We start from the raw sequence: 23091 nt of genomic DNA on the forward strand, positions 1-23091 counted from the left end.
TTTGTTGTAGTAAGTAAAGATAAAAAGTTCAGAAAAAGGAGTGGTAAGAGTCACTACAACATTTTTTCCAGGGCATCATTAAGCAGCTCTTCATCAACATAGCATGAAATCCACTTCTGGGTACATTCTGAAAACACCCATGAAGATCTGGAACCGTGCCTGCAAAGCACATCCCAAAGTATGCTGGGATGCCAGCTACAATGTCTACAGAAATCATCAGAATCTTGACAAGTAAGTTTATTATCTACATTCCATTCCCATGTTCAAGCAGACAGTGGTTTATGGATGTCCTGTCCCTGGACTCAAGGTCAGGCTGGACAGGGCTCTGAGTGCCCTGATGTAGCTGTAGGTGTCCCTGTTCATTGCATAGGAGTTGGACTAGATAACCTTTAAAGGTCCCTGTCAAATCAAATGATTCTATGATTCCATTCAATATATTTAGGAAAGAATACGTATCCCTAAAACCAAGCCATCAGAAACTACAGATAAGTAGACAAAACAAAACAGACACTTTTTTTTAAGCTTTTGAGATCCCCTATTTTTTCTTTGAAAGAAAAAGTAATAATTACATAATTAGCTTCTTCACGCCCTTCTCAGTATTAAATACTTTTTGCATATCCCAGAACACAATTCTGTACAAATTTAAGAATACACTGACTAAGAATCTCTTTTGGAAACTGTTCCATACTGTGATCATGCCTGTTGCCATTCTTTCTAGTAAATTCACTTCTGTCCAAAAGGGTCAAATATGACCTTCCCAAATATATGGATGATCATTTAGCTTCTGAATTTATTCCATTATGAACTAAATTTCAAAATTAATCACATATTTTCCACACAGCAGGAATAACGTAGTAAGAAAAAAAAAGTAACCCTTTTTAGAAATAAGTTTCTTGAAAATCCACCACTGAAATTTCAAAGAGTAGTGGACAAATTATTTTAAAAGCATTCACAACCTTTTTACAATTTTACTTATTTTACCTGCTTACAAAATAAATATTTACAACAGTAATTTGTGGCCGCTGAAGTCCAACACAACATTCCCTGTTATTTACTAAAGAAAACAGATCTTCAAATTCTTTTGATATAACCTAAGTAACAGTGATGTTATATGCTCTGACAATTGTTGGCAAACTGCTAGGAAGGTCTCCTACATATATACCTTCTAAACAGCAAACATCCAAGTGATATTTCTATTACTTTATTATGAATATGGATCTCCCTGGGCATACCCGCTCCCTTGGAAAGGTTGAGGGAACTGGGCTTGTTCAGCTTGGAGAAGAGAAGGCTCCAGAGAGACCTCATTGCGGCCTTCCAGTACTAGAAGGGAGCATATAAGCAGGAGGGAGCATATAAGCAGGATAGCTGTTCATGAGGGTGGATAGTGATAGGACAAGGGGGAATGGTTTTAAACTAAGACAGGGGAGGTATAGGTTAGATATTAGGAGGACGTTTTTCACACAGAGGGTGGTGATGCACTGGAACAGGTTGCCCAAGGAGGTTGTGGATGCCCCATGCCTGGAGGTGTTCAAAGCCAGGCTGGATGTGGCTCTGAGTACTAACTCAGACCATTTTATTGCTGCTTCTTACGGAGAAATGTAAAAAATAAAAATAAGGCATATAGTTAAATGCTGGAAAACTTAAATAGAAAGCCTGAATTTGTTGGTCATGGCAATCATTTAGAAATTCCACACGTGTATATATAATGAAATTGAAAATCAGTTTTTTTTTTTTAAACACATTAATATCATTGACAGGTACTATGTAAGAAAAATGCAATTTGTTACATTTCAGTGGCAGAGATCAATTTCATTGACTTCTTTCAAACAATTTCATTATCTGTTGACAAATACTGTAGGATAACACCTTAAATTTTATTAAATAAAGCATATTCTTGTTTTCAATGCAAACATTTCAGAATCATCATAAGAAATATTTCAGGTTGCATACTCTTGCAAGGTATACTGCTGGTGGTTTTTTTTTTTGTTTTGTTTTTTAATGGAGCAGGGTGGGTTGAGGCTGTTCTCCAATTACAGCTTAATGCAGGAGAAAAACAAAACACACATGTGAACTGCCTCCTAAAAGAGCTGAGTAGGTCACGACAATGTAAAGCCAACATTTTAGCACATTGCCCAGAGAACTAACACTTTTGCTTGTCACATAAACTTCATCATTTTTTATGATACTGCAGAACAATCTCTGGAACTGCCATTCAAAACAGTCACAGATTGAGACATTGCAACTGCATATAAAGTAAAACCAACAGGGCAAAGGCTATTCAAACAGGAAAAGAAAAAAAACTATGACTAATTCATTGAAGAAACTCTTTCAGAGGTTTCCTTCTAAACAATAAGCCTATAGTGCTACTCCTCCACACCACTCTATCCAATTGAAAGTTTTGCATTTGTAACGCCATGCAACCATCTGTAACTAAGTGATGGTGAACTGCGCTGAATCAAAAAATCTGGATTCACCCATCCCACAAGCTGAATTCAAGAAAGTAATGGTATCTGTCAAAAGCCATTCTTCACTTTTATCTGACATATGAACTAATTAATCTTTATGAATTGTATTCCTGTTTCATTAATTTAATAGCCCACTCTTCTTAAAGTTTGTCTGTAATTTGCTCCTCTTGTATTTCGTTTACATCTGTTCTTTCCATTGTTCTCCCACCAAAACCTTGGAATGGCATTTTTAAAGCTAAAACTCAGACACAAGGCACACTACTTGAGATTTTGTTGGACAAACATACCAATTATTTCTGAGTCTTCTCTAATCTAGAAAATATTTGGGCTTCTGGTGTGAACTTTAAAAAAAAAGTAGGTCAAGCAATCTTCTTACTGGGATTTAGCAAACATACTATTGGATGCTTCTCTCCTCTCACGAAAGTAAGCCATGTAATCAGCAAGATATTCAAGCAAACATGTGCATGTTTTAAGAGTTCATCTAAGGAGATAAAGGACTGTGACACTGACTCATTGTGACTGATTCATGCCCAAAATCTGACGGAAGAAGGGTGCAGGAAATATTTATCTTCAAGGTGTTTGGGAAAGGGGATACAACAACACTGCATATTAAAAATGAGTCAAGGACAAGCATACGTGTATCTGCTCCTGCTGTATGTGAAGTTGTCAGCTGTTAACCAAGTAAATGGCACGCAACCATTTGTTCCTTACCATGATACTCACTGCCCTCTGCTTCTGCTGTTGTTAAGCCAGTATTTAACTAGCAGAAAATGAGAAAGAATTTTTATTTCTCAAAATAGTCAATAATTGTAATAAAAATAGTTTAATGCAGACTAAAACCTACATATTTATGAAGCGCACTCTGCTTTAAAGTTATTCTCAAATGTACAGAAAAGCATCCAATTCTACTTCTGAGTTTAATGATGACAGAGAATAATGACATAGATTTAGGCAATTCTAAACTGAATCATAGTCAACGTGCTGATAATATTTCAATGTGTTTATTAAGGAATTCTTAAATTAAAGAAAACTGTCCTCCTTTCCAAGTATAGAGTCACTCATCCATAAACCTCCACTTCATTTGACTTTTATAGTTTTGATATGAAAGCCTCATGGAACATTAAGATCTGAGCTTCAAATATAAAGTTCCAGTGTTTCTTCACATCCTACCAGTCTGATTTCATCTGGTTTGATTTTCGTGCTCAAAGTAGCTGAACATAGATTTCCTTTCTTCCATTTCACTTTTCATACCTATGCTTCTCTTCTACCTTTATCTAATATTTCTTTTTAGTTATTCGCATGTCCCCTGTGTTCCTTTATTCCCCCCACTTCAAGTAATACCCTTATATCCAATACATGTATGACCACTGCTGTGCTTCTTAAGGAGGATGGTGCCATAGTGATTCTAAATAATAAATCATCAGCAGGCACGCAATATGTAAAGCACCTGACATGGTCTTATCACTGTCAGATTTGGCTGTCCTTCCCTTCCCACTTCCTCTGCTAAAAAGTGAGCCACTGCTTTGGTTTAATTAATTAAAAAAAATTGGAATTAACACAATCCAAAAATATACTAAACTGTGTTACAACTGTATAAAAGAACATAGTCTGAGTCACAAAATGAAAATTAATAGAAGAGTACAAGACTCGTGTAAATGTTTCAACTTGCCTGAAGATTCAGACAAGTTATTCCAAGTATGTTTTTCTGCAGCTTTATACAAATATTAACACAAAAACATGCTCAGAAATTCTGATCCGATCATAAGACTCCAGGAGCTCAGAACACATTTATCGCAGCCCTGATCCTGTTAAACTCTGATCCCAAAAATGGATAGCAATCAGATTTTCAAGTGGTTTCAGTGTGATTCAGAATTATCTAATAATTCACACAATCTGAGCCTGCTTGGGGTCTTTGTATGCAGGAGATGGGAATACTCTTTTGGTCACTTAGTTACCACGCACACATGGAAGTACATTTCAGGCACCACTTACACTTTACACAAAGCAAAACAACTGGCTATATTTTTAAATATTATCAAAGAAAGAAAAAAAAATTATTTCAAAGAAAGAATTGTTTGCTTAAGATGTTTTATATAAGATCAGTTCTCATGTGTGCCCTAGAAACAGAAAATATTTTTAAATGACCATTTTTCTGAAGCAAATAAAGCTTGACTTTTTCAGTATTCTGTGTTCACTAACAGAAGGAATGATTAAATTTTTATATAAAAAGATGAAAGTGGATTATTTTTCATCCCTCCCCCCCCCCCCCCACAAAAAAAGTAAAAAAAAAAACAACAAAAAAAACAACCAACCAAACAAAAAAAAACCCCTACAAGAATAAAAACACCACAACTTTTACCAGTACAGTACATTGCAGAAATATAAAACTCAATTCCATTTTTTTTGGAACTGAAACCTATTTGGCCTATCTAGAGTTTTTAGTTGAGGAAGTTGAAACAAACTTGAAAGTAAAAATGTATAATTGTCCTCAAATTTCAGGTAAACAGTTTCCAAGAAGCTACTATACTAAACATGCACCCAAAGGGTACCCAGTGGTAAAGATCACTCTTGTGAGGCCCATCTGGAGTACTTTGTCCAGGCCTGGGGCTCCCAGCACAAGAAGGAGATGGAACTCTTGGAGAGGGTCCAGAGGAGGGCCACTAAGATGATGAGAGAGCTGGAGCACCTCTCCTATAAGGAAAGGTTGAGGGAACTGGGCTTGTTCAGCTTGGAGAAGAGAAGGCTCCAGAGAGACCTGGAGATTGTGGCCTTCAAATACTTGAAGGGAGCATATAAACAGGAAAGGAAATGGCTGTTTACGAGGGTGGATAGTGATAGGACAAGGGGGAATGGTTTTAAACTAAGACAGGGGAGGTTTAGGTTAGATATTAGGAGGATGTTTTTCACACAGAGGGTGGTGACACACTGGAACAGGTTGCCCAAGGAGGTTGTGGATGCCCCATTCCTGGAGGCATTCAAGGCCAGGCTGGATGTGGCTTTGGGCAGCCTGGCCTAGTGGTTGGTGACCCTGCACATAGCAGGGGGGTTGAAACTCGATCATTGTGGTCCTTTTTAACCCAGGACATTCTATGATTTTATGATTATACAGCCCTTGCTATTTTTTTCTTTCTGAACTAACAAGTTTATCACTACTTCACAAGTGGCTGGGTATGTGGCAGATCAGTACAGTGCGAAAGACCTTCATACAAAAAAATCCTGCTAGTTTCATATCTACAATAAATAATTTCTGTATTGTGTAAAATATTTTCAGTAAAGCTACCTTTTGCCTGAATAGATATTTATTGGGCATAATAATCAAGTTTGAGGAAGTCTGTTGTAAAAAAAGAAGTTGAAACAGTGGTGCAGAACTTTGAAAAAAAAAAGTAACTCAAAATTGTCTTATTTTCCTGAATTGTAGTGAATTACACTTACTTAACAGACTGAAATAAAATGAGTATCTGAAACTTTTTTCCCCATGGTTCCAGTCAGTCATCATCTTTCAGCATATTACAGCAGGATTCTACACAGAAAAAATACCTTATTTTCTTTAACTAGGTAAGATTTTCTCCGTCAGATTTGCAATGGCCATAATTTAATTCCATAACATCAAAGACATTTCTCAAAATGATTTTGTACAACAAATTGAAAACACTGGAAATTCGTTTAATCAAAGAAATTTACTAAAATTTGATGCATTTGCACTGAGAAGAATCTTCTGCTTGAAAAAGCTGGATTTAATATTTCTATCAGCCTGATAATCTTTAACCTACTGCATATATCTTCTGTCCCGTATTACCTTCTATTGCCTCTGAGGTATGCACTGTTATCTTGCATCTATATTACTTGAATTGCAAAATTAAAAAAAAAATGAAAAAAAGAATACTCAACCATCCAGACACAAACCTTGTGGGCAGGGTACAGCAGCCATCAGCCGTCAGCCTGACTTGGGTTTCATAGCTATCCAGTGGGCAAACCACTTGCTGAACAGGAGGGCATTCCACTGTGCTGCAGTCCACACTGAACACTAAGGAGGAAGGGGAAAATAAATTCCTTTTACTCATGCTTTAAAAGTTTTTGGTAAATTAATTCACCTTACGCAATCAGTTATTCATCAGTCTTCAAATTTAAATCAGAAAATGTATCTATTGACTGCATGCTTGGTAACAGTGGAAAAAAGGTTTCCATCCTCTCTAATATTCACTGTTTAAAATTATGGACTCAGTTATCGACTAATGCCACTTAATAAGAAAATTATAGAAGTTGTGCAGGCAACCTCAAGTAATCATTAAATTAGTGAATAACATTAATTACTAGAAACATACTAAATTATTGAGAATGTATTTTTCCCACAATTTTAGAAATTTAGACAATTAGAAATAACGTTGTTTCATTTCTTCCTGGTTAAAACCTGCTTAAAGAGTAAAATTCCATTATTACAGAAAATAGATAAACAAATATAAAAGATACACTGGATTTGTGTCTGCACATGCACACTCTATTTTTAAGGCTTATTCTTGTGTTGTTCAGTTATTTATATACAGTGAAACAGAAATGCAGATTATTAGATCTATCTGCATTGACAAGATGAAGAATTCCTCAGAATAAAAAAACAAACAAACATGTTATGTCAAAGTACTGGGCTGTCTAACCAGTTATCTCCAATGGTGACAAAGAGAGATGCTAGTTAGGAACACCATTTACGGCATTCCTTCCTCTTCCACCAACCTCCAAAATCATTGGGATGTTCTGAAGTACATACCTCCTCAAACTCTCATCCACATTTATGTACCTGTTGTGCATCAACTTGTCTGATTATTTTTTTTCTGAAAACAGTTGTTCCATAACCTCCTGTGGCAGCAAGATCCCACCATTCACTATTATTTTACACTGACCTCTTGCTAGTACCAGAATTCTCTCTAATTCTTGTTAGGATTAGGAGGGTTTGGTAAACAATGGATCTACAGTGAGCTTATCCACCACTCTCAGAATTTTACAATCCACACTCATATGCCATCTCAACATTCTCTCCAGGCTAGGAGATATATGTTATTTCATTATTAAGTTAATCATGGAACAGTTGAAGATGGAAAGGACCTGTGATGCCCAGCTGGTTTAACCACCCTGCTCTAACATGGTCACCTAGATGAGGCTGTTCAGGACCATTCCTATGCACTGATGAGACTTCCTCTGAGTCCTCTTCTCTGCAGGCTAAACATTCTCAGCTCTGTCAGTCTTTCCTCATATGACAGAGGTTAAGAGAGGTAAGAGATTAGAAGCAGAAAAAAAATGTTCTTGCTAATTTCAGATTTAAATAGGTTCCTCAAAATTCAAAAAGTATTTAGCTTAACTTTCCAGCATGCTGAAAAAATAGTGTAAGGTAACAGAACAATCCATAGTCATATTCTTTGTTACTTACAAAGTTTTCTCCAGATTAGCTGCATTATCATTCCAAAAAAATGAGATAGTAACCATTCACCACTGAAATACTAGTTTTGTTTTCAGGTCTTACTTTGACTCCAGCAATTATCTGAAGTGTACATTTCATGAACAGGTTTGGGGTTAGAAAGCTAATAGAATTATAAATCCTGTCTAAATAAAATTATCTTTGTTTTCCCTAGAAACATTAAGCTTTAGACATCTAGTTTGACTAATACATCACTTTAAGAACTCAAACATGTTGAAATTTCCAATTACTGAAGTTGCACTCAATGTTTATGAATCTTCAATTCATGCATTGAATTTGTAACTATTAGTTACTCTTTTTTTTTCCTATAAGAATGTAGCAGAAACCCTATCATGGCTACAAACCATGCCTCACCTCTAGCACTGCGTAACCACCCTCTGTAAACTACAAAACCTAGATTCTCCAATCATAAAACTATACATATTAGGAGAAAATAACTTTCTAGTAAAATGTATTAAAGCAATTATATGAAGTTCCACATTTACATACTGCACTAGCTTCTCAAAGAACAGTATACACAGTACAGAGAAGAGATCCAAATAACTGCCTGCACATCTAAGGGCCGAAAAACAAGGCATTATTTGCACCTGCAGTGCAAAACTGGCTCAGCATAGGGAAGGCTCTGTGTTTTTTGATAGTTTTTTGGTTTGGTTTTCCAAGAAGTAAATGTTTCCTGAAGTTCTCTTGCAAGAGTACAGTCAACTTCTACAACAGCCAAGAAGCATCACACAATACCCTTTGCTTTCATATCAAGATGCACTTCAACTCTTCCCTCATAAATAACATAATACAACCTGACTGCATTTGGTAACATTAATTACATTTTCTCTTTCAAAAGAAGGAGGAAAAACAAAAACCACAGAAGCCTTTCACACCTCCTTCATCCCCTCCACTTTTCCTGAAAAAAAATCAGGATCCTAAAATACACTCATATATTATGTTTATGATTTAATTTGTTTTCGTCTCTGACAATCCATCATCCTTTTTACACTTCTTCACACCTTAGAACATGTTAAACACAACAGAAAAGATAACATTCCCAGACTTCCAGAGTAGTTCTCTCACTGACTTAATGACTCCATTAACTTCACTGTCACATATACTTCCCAATACAGCCCTGCTGCTTTTACTTATTTTTACTGAGTAGTTCTAATTGCTTTCTTCCTTACCATTATGAGCCATTTCTCCAGCTCTGTTAGAAAAGTATGAGACTTTTCCAATTGATTTTCTTAAATCTTTTTCCAAACTCATCTTCTAAGTCCTTTCAAAATCACCTTCTAAGAAAGCATCTAAAAACCCCAACGAAGCAACAAGCATGTACTCTTTCTGAAAGCAATAAGGAAAGAAGTTATATAACTATACTTTCTGCTATCTATAAAACTTGATTTTTCTGACCCTCATCCTTTGTGCAAGCCTGTAAAAATTCCAGACAGAACTTTCAATGCTAAAGCTGTACCAGGGTGGAGCACAACTTAGATCCCTATGCATCATCTAACACTACTTATTACAATTTATTTCTGAGCTCAGACTTTCCATCAGGCCTTGACTACTCAGAAAGTTAAATTCTCTGAAGAAAGATGCCAAATGGTAACATCCAATTTACAATTGCAAGTGTTTAAATGAAGATTAGGTACCAGGAAAAGAAGGTCAGTTGGAATAATTCCCATGCCATGAAGTGATGTTAGAGATGATAAGTAAATTAAAGTTCTGCTAGAAAAATCACAAATGGGCAACTTTTTCAACAGAGGTTCTGTCTAACACAAAAGACATTTTCCAAAGCTTTCCAAGGATGTCAGAAACTAAGAGATGATACTACTCATCTCCCTGTATACAAAAAAAGTTGTCAGTAAAGATATAAGAAATATCTGTAGGATATTATTTACCTTTCTTCACTCAAAAGTGGAAGCTGTATCACAGCTTCGCAAGATTCATCTCAGATCAGATTTTAACTTTCTTTAAAGAAACAAACTTGTTTTCAAAAAATCACTACTCAACAATATTTTAGCTTTCTTAGCAAGTACGACACATACCGTCACCATCTTTTCACGTGTCATTTTTAATTTTAATGTTAACACATTATGCAGCTCTATTTTAGACTATTCACTAAGAAATGAATGAAAAGAAAGTCTTTAAGAAAACAAAACACACACACACAAAAAAAAAAAAACCCAACAAAAAACCACACCCTTATTTCTTTGAATACTGTACAGGATCCATAATTTCTAACTTAAAACTGAATTTCACACTTTATTCAGTGAATTTATTACTTAAAGTCTATTTATGCACAGCAGGTAGAAGTACTGTTTTACACGGTATTCTTTTAGACAAAAAGTCCACCATACAAGTTAGTTAAAAACATAATGCAATGGCTGATGAGTCAGGCCCCAAGTGTTACAGTAAGTGGGATTACATTAGGCTAGTGGCCAGTCATTGGTGAGGTTCTACAAGGTTCTAGTTCTCTTTAATGTTTTCTTCTGTGACTTGGATGCAGGACTTCATAGTATACTAAGGCCGGGTTGGATGGGATCCTGAGCAGCCTGATCTACTGGGTGGCAACCCTCTTGCTTGGTGCAACACTTGGTAAGAACATCTGTGTCAAGTTAATCTGGAGGTTAGTAGACAGGTATTACTAAAATACGACTTCATTTTAATTATATACTAATGCCTCTGATCACTGTGATCATTGTATTGCAGAAAAGTTGGCACATTTTGAAATTAAAAAAATAATTTTTATACAAGCATTTAATGTTAAGGCAACCACTTCCTATTTTCCTTTCAGTAACACAGTTACCAATTATAGTATATTTACAAGCATAATTCTCAGCAGAAGAATCCCAATGTCACTGTAAACTGAAAAGCAGTGACGTATTTTTAAGGAATACAAGCAAACAGTTCATGCTTAAATTCCACGAACCCTTCAGATTGGCATAAAACAGCACTGCTACCATAGGAAGCACACCTTCTAGACTCTGGCAGTCTCTTTCCACCTGAATCTCCTTACTGGTTGAGAACCTCTAAGGGGGCTGGTTACTGAGACACAATAGTGAAAGAAGAGCACCCAGACAGCAGAAGTTACAGAACTGCAATTTTTAAGTCTGTAGTAAAATATGCAGAAAATTTCTCCATTCCACATGTAAACTTCACAGACATGCTAACACTATTCAACAGAATGGACAATATCAGTTCCATAAGAAACTCTGCATGAACAGTTACCCACGTGTTACTACACATATGGTAGTACATATATATACACATAGAATAAATGGCACAAACAGGATAGGAAAAGATGGAACAGACAAGATGTCCTCTAGAGGTCTCCTCCAACCTAAATTATTCTAGAACTCTATGACTACGAATACAAAACCTTAACAAAACAAGATACTCAAGTGCTTATTCTCATAAATAAAAAAAGAAAGAAATGAAAATTTACTTAAAACCGTAGTGATCAACATGACACAAAAGTTTAGATAACATAAACCATGTCACTTTGTTCTGACTTGCAAATTTGAAAAAAATAAAAAAAATGAGGAAATATTAAAAAAACATTTCAGTATTCTGATTTTCTTCACATACCAACTACAAATTATGTTGTCTGTGAAAGCACAGTTTACAGTCCTTGAAAACAAGGCTCCTCTGAAAACTGAGCAACAGTTCAGATTTGCAAAGATTTGCCATTAAAAAAACAACAAACTCAAAACGTCTTCTAGTGGTAAGGAATTTGTAGTCTACTAACACTTGCCAACATTAACCTACTCCTTCCTTTGTTTTTCAGTCTTGCGTTGACTTGTTTTTCTTTCACAGTCTTCCCACTACCCCAAACAGCCAACAGAATAAACATCTACATCAAGGTTTAGGAAAAAAAAAAAAGGCAAACCAAAAAAACACACACACACAAAGAAAAACACAACTAGAACAGCTGCTGAAGTTTAACTTGACAAAAATTGGGCTACAAAGTGACTAATAAATTCATCTGTAACAGTACTCCATTTTTTTCCTAAAATCAAGGCACTGCAAGGAAGTAGTCAGTAGCTTAATCATTTTATCTTTCATTAACCATCTTTTCCTGGACACAAGAATGCTCACTTTACTGACCCTCTCACCAACACTTCAGTTCCTGTTGTCTTCAAACCTGCTGGCCTCCCTCCCTACTCCCCCAGCTTCACTCTTCCATATATCCAATCCAATGCAGACTCCTACTACTCTTCTCTTTCACTTCTCCTTGATGCTTCAAGGATTGTTGCCTTTTCTAGGCTTTTACTATAGACCATATAAATTACTCAACTCCGGGAGATGATGAAAATGTGTTTCTTTGATAACCAATGTCTCAGACTCTCTGTTCTCTGTTAGCCCCTCAATTCCTAACCACCGTTACAAAGCTCTATTCTTCTCTTAAATTCTGTTAGTCTCCTTCTGGAGTCTCTTCAAAGCCCCTGCTTCCTCTACCCTCCTAAATGTATCTCCCTGCAATAAGAAATGCAAAGAACTTTAGAAAACCAATATATAGCCACATAAACCCATAACATGAATAAATTACCACATAATCCAACAATTGTAGTTTCTGTAGTCATCCTACAGAAAAATCTCAGGCTCACAGCATTTCACAAACTAAATAAATCTCAAGAGTTCGCTCTTAACCCGCATTTTGTATGAAATGCCAGAAGTAATTATTGTACAATTATACACTAAATACTAATGTATTTAGTGCTGACAAAGACTCATCCAAAATAGTACTCTGCCTTTGAACATCACATTTTAAGGAAATGTGGATAAACTCAGGAAACCTTAGAGAGAAACAACATAGCACTAAGTACAGTGAAACTATACCATAATAAATGTCTACTTGCTAATTCTAGATAAAGACAATTGAGGTTGACAAAACATTCTAGAGTGTATGTTATTGTAAGATTTGTTTGCTACCTGTTCAAGACAGAGAATAAAATATTTACTTAAATTTCTACATAGGTTGATTTGCATTGGACATTAGGAAAAACCCAAGCAGAGGCATGAGAGGCAAAGATTGTACAACATTTTGTGGAGTATTTAAGAAAAGGCATAACTTAGCATACTCGAACCTCTTTACATATGAAATTTTAGATGTTCCTATTTTATATGCCTGCTTTCATTCCTCTATTTTTATTACTCATCTTTACCAAAGCTTGGATCAAAAAGAAAAGTGAATTGTATCTTCCACTTCACCAAAAATAATAAATCACAAGAAAGGGTTGTTTGTGCTCCCATGTAATGGCAAATGGGTAGACACTGCAAATGCTATAAAGCCTTTGACTACGCTCTTCTGCAGTCCTCTTGCTCTATAATTTTTAAGGGTCATCAACTTGTAACCTAGATAAATCTTTGGCACTGAATTAAGATTCCTGTTTTATGCACAAAATACTCCTATGGTGAAAAAAACTTCATCGAATAAAATCTTAACAAAATATGTCACCCTCACTTGTATTGTGTGTTGAAACACAGTATTCTCACAAGGTTGCTTTTCCCTGGTTGCTCAGTTTAAATAAAATGTTTCAAGAAAAAGAGAAAGAAAAAATTATTATTATTACTTTTTTAAGTGGACGATGCCCACAAATGTCATTTCAATTTTGAAGATCATTCAGATACTACACAGGTGTTATCAGATTCAATTATATAAATTGCGCTTGTTCGATAGATTAGTATGAAAATTGAAAAAAAAAATTGTATCAATTTTTACCTGGTTTACATTCATAGAGATCACAGCATTCCCCTGGCTTTCCTGAAGCCTTAGAAACCAATATATTCAAATAGCCAGGCTGGCAAACCTTCCTCAAGCAGCCTGCAGGGTTACACACACAACGGCTTGGGAGAGGACAGCATTCCCCGGGAGGAGCATAACCTTCAATCAAGATGGAATCTTCTGGACAGCGAGGAGAAAACTGGACCTCACAGCGGGCCTTGGAGCAATCAGGTTTCTCTTCTGAAAAGGAGAGAAAAATCAGCATGCCATATATGTCAGTAAACACTATTCTGAAGCTGTAAAGATGAGCTCAGATAAAGCTCCCTTTATTCTCACTCCCCCAAGACAGTAGAAAGAAAAAAAAAATGCTGCTTCTAAATTGACCAACAAAAATTATGGAATATGCTTAAGGATATCTTGGTATTTGCAAGATGGCAAGTACGTTATAAAATACCATTCTAATATATACATAATTCATGCCAACTGCGTGATTGGTGAACTCATTCCTCAGAAACAACAGTGAAACTACACATTTGGCCATGACATTAGGAACCAACTTGTCATGCTATGCACAGCCCCAGTGCTCACATCTACACCTTTAGCATTCATAAGACTGTGCATTATGAGTAATTGGTGTTAGTTGACCTAAAGTGAGATTCCACATACTCAAAAAGCTGTGGGAACCCCACAGCTTTGGGAACCCCATACATTAGCAGATTTTCCCTGCATATGTTCTCAGTGCTTATATTCGAAGTGTTATTCCTATGACTTCAGTGGCCTGAAAATCAGAAGAGAGAAAATGTTTGCCTACCAAGGAAAAATGAGGCATTGGCTGCTGACACACAACAATTAAAGAAGGGGTATTGAAGAACAAGTTCAACATGTTGGTTGTGAATCGTGACAAACTGGACAACACCAACATAGACAAAGCAACAGCGATGATGGAAGGTTCTTGGAAAACTAGGTAACAGTCTTCCAAAACTTGAAGTCAAGATTCTTCATAATAAAAACCAAAATCTCAATTCCAACAGAAAAGTTGTGCTGTGCCCTCCAATTTCCTAAGCTATACTAGGAGAAATCAGATTGTGCGACTGATTTACTCCATAATTCACAGTAAAAAACTTTCTCGTATCCAAGAGGATCCCACTTTTCTTAACACACCTGAGTACTGTTAGATAATAAGAGGATACCAGACACTCAAAAAGACAGCATCTTTAGGTCAAGATGAGATAGTGATGAGTATTACAGAATAATAACTTGAATGTGACACTATGTAGTACCATAATTCTTTTCTTATAGTTAAAAAAATCCACACTATTTCCATCTATCTTAGAAAGCAGCCTCCTCTAGGTACAACTTTTAGTTAACTGCATTTCCATAAATTTGTATAGGTATATATTATACCTCTAATCATAGAATCACAGAATGGTTTGGGTACGAAGGGACTTAAAGCCCACCCAGTCCCTACCCCCTGCCTTGGGGGAGACCAACTCAGGCTGCCCAGGGCCCCATCCAACCCAGCCTTGAAGAATTGGGCACCCACAGCTTCTCTGAGCAGCCTGTGCCTGTGTCTCATTGCCCTCTGAGTAAAGAATTTCTTCCTAACATCTAGCCTAAATCTCCCCTCTTTTTAGTTTAAAACCATTCCTCAATACAGTATGTATATATATGATTCATATATATAAACATAATTTATATACATGATTTCTATTAAATTTGTATAATTATATGTATAATTTTAATATAATAATATATATATGGAAAACATATATATATATATATATAGTTTGGATGAAAAACATATACATATATGTATTGATATGTATTTATATATCTCCAGACTCTTCATATTTGACCAACTTAAGACAGTTTTGAAAAATGCAAGTTTTGTCAAAAGATTGGGAATTAGAACTCTAGATGCATTTATTCTGAGCACCAATGGAAAGCCTACCGTTGGAGTTGGTAAGATCATCCAGGAAAAACATGAAAAAAATAAGGATATTTCAATACTTGGCATGTGAGAAGTACTGCAGGCAGTGGAAAGAAGATAAAAATGTAAAAAAAAAAAAAAAAAAAAAAAAGACCTATGACAAATATATATGAAACGCTCACTGCTTCACAGTTGTTAATTAACTTCAGAAGTATTTTTCCTGTTATTGTTCTTAATGTAGATAACTATAACAGAATACAATACGACTCTTCAAACTGCTATTATTTAATACAACTTGCATCACTTTAAGAGGAAATGGATTAAAAACAAACAACCATCTTTCAAATACCTGTTTGTGTTTTAATACCAGGTAACTTAGAAATCAACTTAAGATTCTGTTTTTAATCTAGTGTCACTATTACTTTTGTTTACCACTCCTCACCAAAAAACAAACAAACAAACAAAAAAAAACCCACCCCAAATCCCTTCCTACTTCTACTCATAAATATCCTGCTTCCAAATCATATTCTCAACCTATGTACATGGTAAAAGATTACCATTCCAGTATACAAAAGAAACTGAGTAAAAGGAATATCAAGTAGAATCACCCAATCTGTGTCAGGCAACAGGTAACTTTCACTGAGGTTCTCTAACTCCTGGCACATCTAAGTCAAGGGTAAGAAAAGCCCCTTTCTGCAGATCAGGGCATGATTCAGTCATTCATTTGAATGTGTTTTCTGTTTCTGGGAAGGAGTAAGCGACCAAAACAACATGCAGTTGGTAATATTTAAATTATTCCCTTGCAGAGTCTCTACTTCACACTTCTGGAAAGAATCTTATCTAAAACACAAAACCACACAGTTCACACATTAGCATTTCTATATTTTAGTCAAAACTTTGTAATCAATTAGCACCTCACTTGTGTTCCTTTGTCTGAGCCTGGCACTCATGGCATTATGAAAAGGTCAGAGCTCTGTTTTTTACTACATTTCAGAAACAGCTTTTGAGGGCTCCGCATCTCAATATAAAGCTTCAACAGAAGGCATTACTCTGAAGAAATCATTGAAAGAAGGTTCAAGTTTTTCTTTTTATCTCAGAAACTCACAAACTTGCAAATATATGCATCTTCTTTATTTACTGAGGTCAAGTTTTCTATATGATATATATTTCTAAAACTCATTGTCCTTGATTAACTTACTAGCTTAACTTTTCATCGCTTGACCTAAGGAGATGTCAAAGTAATATTTGTCATCTATTTTGCAAACAAATTCAAATACAGCCACAAATGTCACCGCTTTAACAGGATTCCTAATTTAATCCCATTACATACGGATGCTTAAGATTTCATCAAACAAGAGGAATTGCTTGTTTAAAAATTATTCTCCTTTACTAACAAACACTTCCAGCTCTTACAATGGATATATATTAGAAACTGTTTGTCAGAGCAGGAAAAAAAAAAAGAAAATATAACAAATTACCTCAAAAAGTTGAAAATGGAATTTCACAGAAAACTGCAAAGTACTTCAACAGAAATATTTTTTGCTACATTATCCCTTTTCTACACAATAGGAACTATTGAAAAGTGGCTTCTTAACAGACCACAACAGAAACCTTCTCTGTCATACACACATACGCACTGCAAAGCACTGGTCTATCTCTGAGTTGTCCATTACACAAATCAGTATCTTCCTGACTGACATCTTCAAAGTCAAACAAGGTATCAGTTCTAAGGCCCTGTTTTCTCTCTCATCTGATTTAACTTATTTCTGTAATAAATAGAATGTACATAATTGTTACAAGATTTCCCATCCCTTTCTGTGTTCAGGCACACGAGAATTTCATTTTTCAAAGTAGTCAATTGAACCTAAAAAGTTCTGATTTTCAATAAAAGAGACAATTATATATATGACTCTCTATGAAAAAAATCAGTATAGACATGCACCACGTTTTCCTAATTGATAATGCAGACTCTCACACAAGATCTATTTCATATAACCATATTTTGGAAGAAAACTTAAAGCAGATGTCTCATTTATAATTGAGAGTTTATACTTGAGACACTTTAACACTAATTAAAATAAATTCTTATAACATTGTTCAACCTCCACCCTTGAAGCAGCTGATAGGTCTCCTTTAGTAAGCTGTCTGCTTTAGTAAGAGCTCATAGAACTCGCAAATTAATTGAATGAAATGAAGTTCTATATGCTGTTTGCTTTTCACAGAATCAAACAGTTAACGGAAAAAGCACACACAGCTTAATCACATTTCAGTCTCTCCTTAAAAAAAAAAAAAAAGAAAAGCATTGAAAAGTAGAGCAATTAGTTACTTGTCAAGGATGCATCCATCAAAGTTCTCATAAATTATATCGGAACAGATAACCTACAACCCAGTTTAACAAAAAAAACTGTTCTCTGAGAATGTTGCTTCTACATTCAAGAAAGTAGCATTTCAAATGACTACACAAAGAAAAGACACTATCGGCTTGCTGATGAGCCCTCTCTGTGGGATACGTTCTCTTTATAGTCTTTCATCAAGCACCACTGGAGCTAGAAGCATTCTGTAACACCGCAATCTTGCCAGTCTGAGCCAACAAAGAATCTCTACAGAGATAAAGGAAAAGTCTGGATCAATCAAGCTCAAAGTTACACAAACTATCTATTCAGACGCAGCCAATCTTCTCAAGAAATTCAGAAATATATCTGGAAAGATAATGTTTTTAACACAATGAACACAATCAGAAGAACTGACATTTTGATGAATTCAAATTAAGAATTCTATCCTTGGAAACAAACAAACAAACAAAAAACCACTTAAAAAGGAAGCCTTAATGACCATTTAATAAAAAAATCACTGAAGTTAGCAATGACAGTGCTATTTTTTTTTTTAATAAATTATTTCATATTTCAAGACAAACTTCAGTTTCTGTGGGTCCGAAGACTCAGGTTTACTTGCTCTAACTTTGCAATACGCCTGCAAAAAGAACCTGCCGTTACTAAGTATATGACAAAGGAAAATCTACAAACATCAATAATAACTGAACTATCAAAGTAACAACATGCTGTGTGCTTTAATATTAAAGAGGGATCATACATTTAAAATGACAGAATTTCTTAGCAATAGTTTTTATTTTTATCCAATTTTCATTTCAGTAACATACAGAAGTAGCATGTCAGAATTCAAGGCACAGTAACATTCAAGATAACCCTTCAATGCAACCATAGCATAATTGCTGTAAAGTGCATGAAAGCAAGGAGAGCAACCTTCAAAAGGATAGAATCAAAAGAAGAAGTCAAGAGGTAGCTTTTTATTTGTTTTTCACCTTTATGAAGTCAGTTGGAAAGCAACAGCTGTAAAGGTGGAAGCAGAAACCCACCTTTTGTGGTTTCTTCATTTGAAAATCGCTTACGTATTTTTAATATGACGTTTCCCATGACCTCATGAAGTTATCATAGGGAAGTGCAAATATAATGGCAAGTTACTGAAGCTTTTATTTTAAATCAGTGCTTTCTAAGGCAGAAGGTAACTTCTTTACCTTCCTGAAAGAGATATACAACATGGGACATTTAGAATGGCCACTAGTTAGCAGTGTTTTATTATACTGCCACTGAATATAGGAAACCTAGATCTCAGGAATTTTGTTTGTTTGTTTTCTTAAGTACAGCAGTTGAAACAACTCCCACCAAACAAACAGATATTACATATATGAGCCCCCAGACAACTCATCTTGGCCACCACCAAAGTGTAGAAATCAAAATGGTTCAAATGAAGAATTAAAAACATAGCTTTCACAGATTTCACCTCTGTATCAAATTCTTTTCCTTCATTACATTTGCATGCTCTACTCTGACACGCAGAGGAAGTATATGCCAAGTTTAGTTAATGAGAAAAGCAGAGCAGTGAAAGCATTGGTTAGCACAGTGAAAGGTACAGCGTAGTATGGGAGAAAGTGAGAAGAAAAGCCACTGCTGGGGCAGAGGGCTATTCTCATTCTTCAGGTGAAGTGAAACAGATCTGTGCTTTTCTGGAAACATTTTGAGGGAGTGATTTTTATCATATTGTCAAAAATTCATGTGACCACAGATGTCTTCCCTCAGTCACCATAGAAACAAGGACACAGTGTTTTAATAGGAGTAGAAGGTTAAAGAAAGCAGTAGGAGATTCAGGTCCTAATGCTTCTATGGAGACACTTAACCTGTTCTACAGCTGCCCTTTCAAAAACTGGTTTTTATTATGTACACATCTCTGTATATATAGATGCACTTAGATATAGAGAGAATAAAGTTTATTTTTTCTGTTCATCCCTAAGATACATAAAGATTAAGACCAGTTTTGAAATAGCTAGCTTCATATCTGAGAATTTCATTTTTTAAAGAAGTTCAAGCCAGACAGTGGTTCATTATGAGGAATGCTGTATGACTAAGCAAAGTGATCAAATTGTGATTTGATGACACATGCTGTCCAGTTTTGCCTCTTTATTTGTAAACTGATCTTATGAAATCTAGGCTAAAATACAGCCACTTTTACTGTACATTCTTACAGTTTGCACTGAAATACACTGCAAACAATAGGCACACTGTACTGCTATACAGTGGCAGGAAGGAAATATTAAAAGGATTAGAGATAAACAAGAAAAATGATTACCCAGCTGAAGCAGTCAGACAGACAGGGATCGATATCGGAATGCAAAATACCCAAAAGGATTTTCAAGAATCAAAAGGACAGTTATAGTAGATTAAAAAATGAGATTACCTTACACACACAATAAGCACAGTCCTGTATACGGATGAACTGCTACAAATAAAAAAAGCAGCTAGAGTCTGAACTTTTACCTAAAACGGAACTTTATCTGAAATCCATTCTGTTTTGTGAACGAGTTTTATTCACTTTCTAGCATTCTGAGACCCTGGATTTCACATACCACATGATGGAACAATCTGTCTGACCCATATTATGCGCTAATCTTCTTGTGATTTAACAGCAACAATCTGCATTTAACATGGGTTTGAAAACTCAGAATAAAAAAGACAATCATAGACTAGTTTAAGTAAATATGCACATCTCAACATACGTATTTGCAACATGCTGTTTTCTATGGATTTGCCAAAGACATTTCACTTCAAGGACCAAATAACCACAAACATGGGTTATGCCACTCAAGATAATCAAGTAAAATAATAATCCCATCTGAACAGCAAAGCTATTAAGGATGCTATATTCAATTTCTTCATTTTTTTTCTATTCCAATACTGAAAAAAAAAAAAAAAAAAAAAAAAAAAACACACACCAGAATGGCAGTCATGCCTTAAACTAAGATGCTGTCTGCCAAGGAAAGGGTTTTACCAGAATCAGTGAAGATTTATCAGATATTCTTGCATCTGAATGCAATTGCAGGTTCAATGAAAGCAATCTAGTTTGAGGCAGAAATTGCACTTGGGTTCAAACCCCCCAGCTCAAAGTACTTCTGTTAGGCTTAGAAACCGCCTTGCTTGGTTCACCAAGTTAGTTCTCCTGTTACTCCATTTCATTTAAAATGTCTTCTCAATGCATATAGATATTTTTAAATATAAATTAACAGCTTGACACCAACAAGGATCAATACAGATCTACTGTGGGTAATGCTAGCTGTTTTACCATACAAGCAGTACATAAAGATAAGGAAATGAGTCCAGCAGGCTGCACACCAGGAGGAGAAGTATGCGACTCCAGGGATATGATCCATGCTACCAGCAACCATGTTGTTTTTAATGAAGTCAAAACATTTTTGAACTTCAAAATTTAAAATACTTTAGGAGGCAGATGGAGAAATGAGTAGATTGATACCTGGAGTCAGATTTAAAGCAATGAAGAGCTTGCACTTGCACAATGATGTGGTTATGCACCTATGATTGACAGATACATCAAGGTACTCAGCATATGCTGAGTGGCTGGATTACCATTGTTTAAAAAATAAACAAATAAAAGAATAGAAAACGAAAAAAAGGGGAAAAAATATTCAATACCATCTTGATTACAATAACATTGTACACTACAATTTCTTTGTAACAGAGAGCCTATTATTCTGGACGAATGATACTACTACTGGTCAAGCAACTTAGCTGTGAATCAACTGAAATTTCAAAACAAAGAAAGTATGTAAACAGCAGTGAGGTGCTTTCAACTACAGAGCCAATACTTCAAAGAATGCCAAAACATTTTGGAAGTAACTAAAAAATGAAGACAATTTGCTTGCGATCAGTATAAAGTGCATATGCTTCAATGACTTGCAAAAATGTACACTAGGAGTAAGTTTACCTACAGGTGATTCATAAAGCAGTAGTATTCCTTATTGCAAGGACACAAGCAGTTGCAAACCGTACATAGTTCTGTATGGGTACTAAACTGATGACAAAGCAGAAATATTCGGAACAGTTCTGTTTAGTACAGATTAAGAAAAGTACAAACAAGTTGACATCTGGAGAAATAATCACAAGAAATGACACTCAACAAACCTCTGTTTAATATCATTGTAATGAATTAGGAGATGGTGGATATTCCACACCAAAAATTTTTCTCCCAAGATGAAGTCTTCTAAGAAACTACTACATATGAAACTTAAGATGTAGGAAGCACAAATAAGCTGTGTAGCAGAAGATTCAATTCTAAGAGAAGTTAAAGCACTCTGGTTCTTATTCCAGAGGCAATTTCTCATATCCAATGCAAAAACATTTTGAATATTTGAAATATAATAGTCTATGGATGTAGGCTTTCTTGAACCCAAAGAATATGTGCACTAGGAAAAAAAATGTTAAGCACTTAAGCGTCACAAAATTGACTGCTACATTCCAAGTTTCACATGCAATATCTGTTTTAAGCACTAACTTCTAGGTATGAAAAAATCAAATCATATCAATCACATGCATAGAAAAATAAAAAAAAAACAGTATCTTTATTTGGAAAAAAGAACACACAGACACACACACACACAAAAAAAAAAAAACAGCACTAAAAGAAAAAGAAACATTCATAATTTTATTTATATTCTAGGATCTGTACAGTCTAAGGTTGAGGAGACAGCTGTCCAACTGTTTGCACAAAAGTTTTTGACAATTCCTAAGAAAAATAAACAGGTTATGAGAAATTTGAGAATCATCTTGCTCCTTCTGCTTCCAAAGTACAACAGCATCCAAATCAGAAATATAGACACATATAGCTTTTTATAAAAATGAAAAAGTACACTGCACCTATATAGATATATTCATAACAAGCCCTTAAACAGAACAAATACTACAAGAAATGAGAGTGTGAAAAGGCCAAATAAGTTGCTCCATTCCATTCCATTTTGTTGCCATCTGACAGATGGCAGCAGAAGGGCAGTCTGACAAAGCGGTGTCTGACATGGAAGTTGTATGAAGCAAAGGGACGTCACTGACTTTCTCCTTGCAAAACAAAACAAAACAAAAAACTGCACCCACTGACATTCATTGATGTTTGCTGAACATTTATGGAGATGAGGATGTGAGCACAGTGAAGCGGTGGATGGTGC

At 35.4% G+C, this 23091-nt stretch overlaps 1 protein-coding gene across 3 annotated transcripts in view; it reads right to left on the reverse strand.

Moving 5' to 3' along the window:
• CRIM1 (cysteine rich transmembrane BMP regulator 1) overlaps nt 1-23091 on the reverse strand; it is a 163582-nt gene that overhangs the window by 66182 nt on the left and 74309 nt on the right. For 2 of the 3 annotated variants that reach the window (NM_204425.2, XM_046938404.1), the window contains exons 3-4: nt 13637-13879; nt 6369-6489 (exon numbers count right to left, since the gene is read on the reverse strand). In NM_204425.2, the coding sequence (NP_989756.2) occupies nt 6369-6489; nt 13637-13879 (364 nt within the window). The remainder of the gene's footprint in view (nt 1-6368; nt 6490-13636; nt 13880-23091) is intronic. The other variant, XM_046938405.1, reaches the window with a different exon arrangement.

This window comes from Gallus gallus, chromosome 3 (genome assembly GCF_016699485.2).
Source record: "Gallus gallus isolate bGalGal1 chromosome 3, bGalGal1.mat.broiler.GRCg7b, whole genome shotgun sequence".
Taxonomy (NCBI): Eukaryota; Metazoa; Chordata; class Aves; order Galliformes; family Phasianidae; genus Gallus; species Gallus gallus.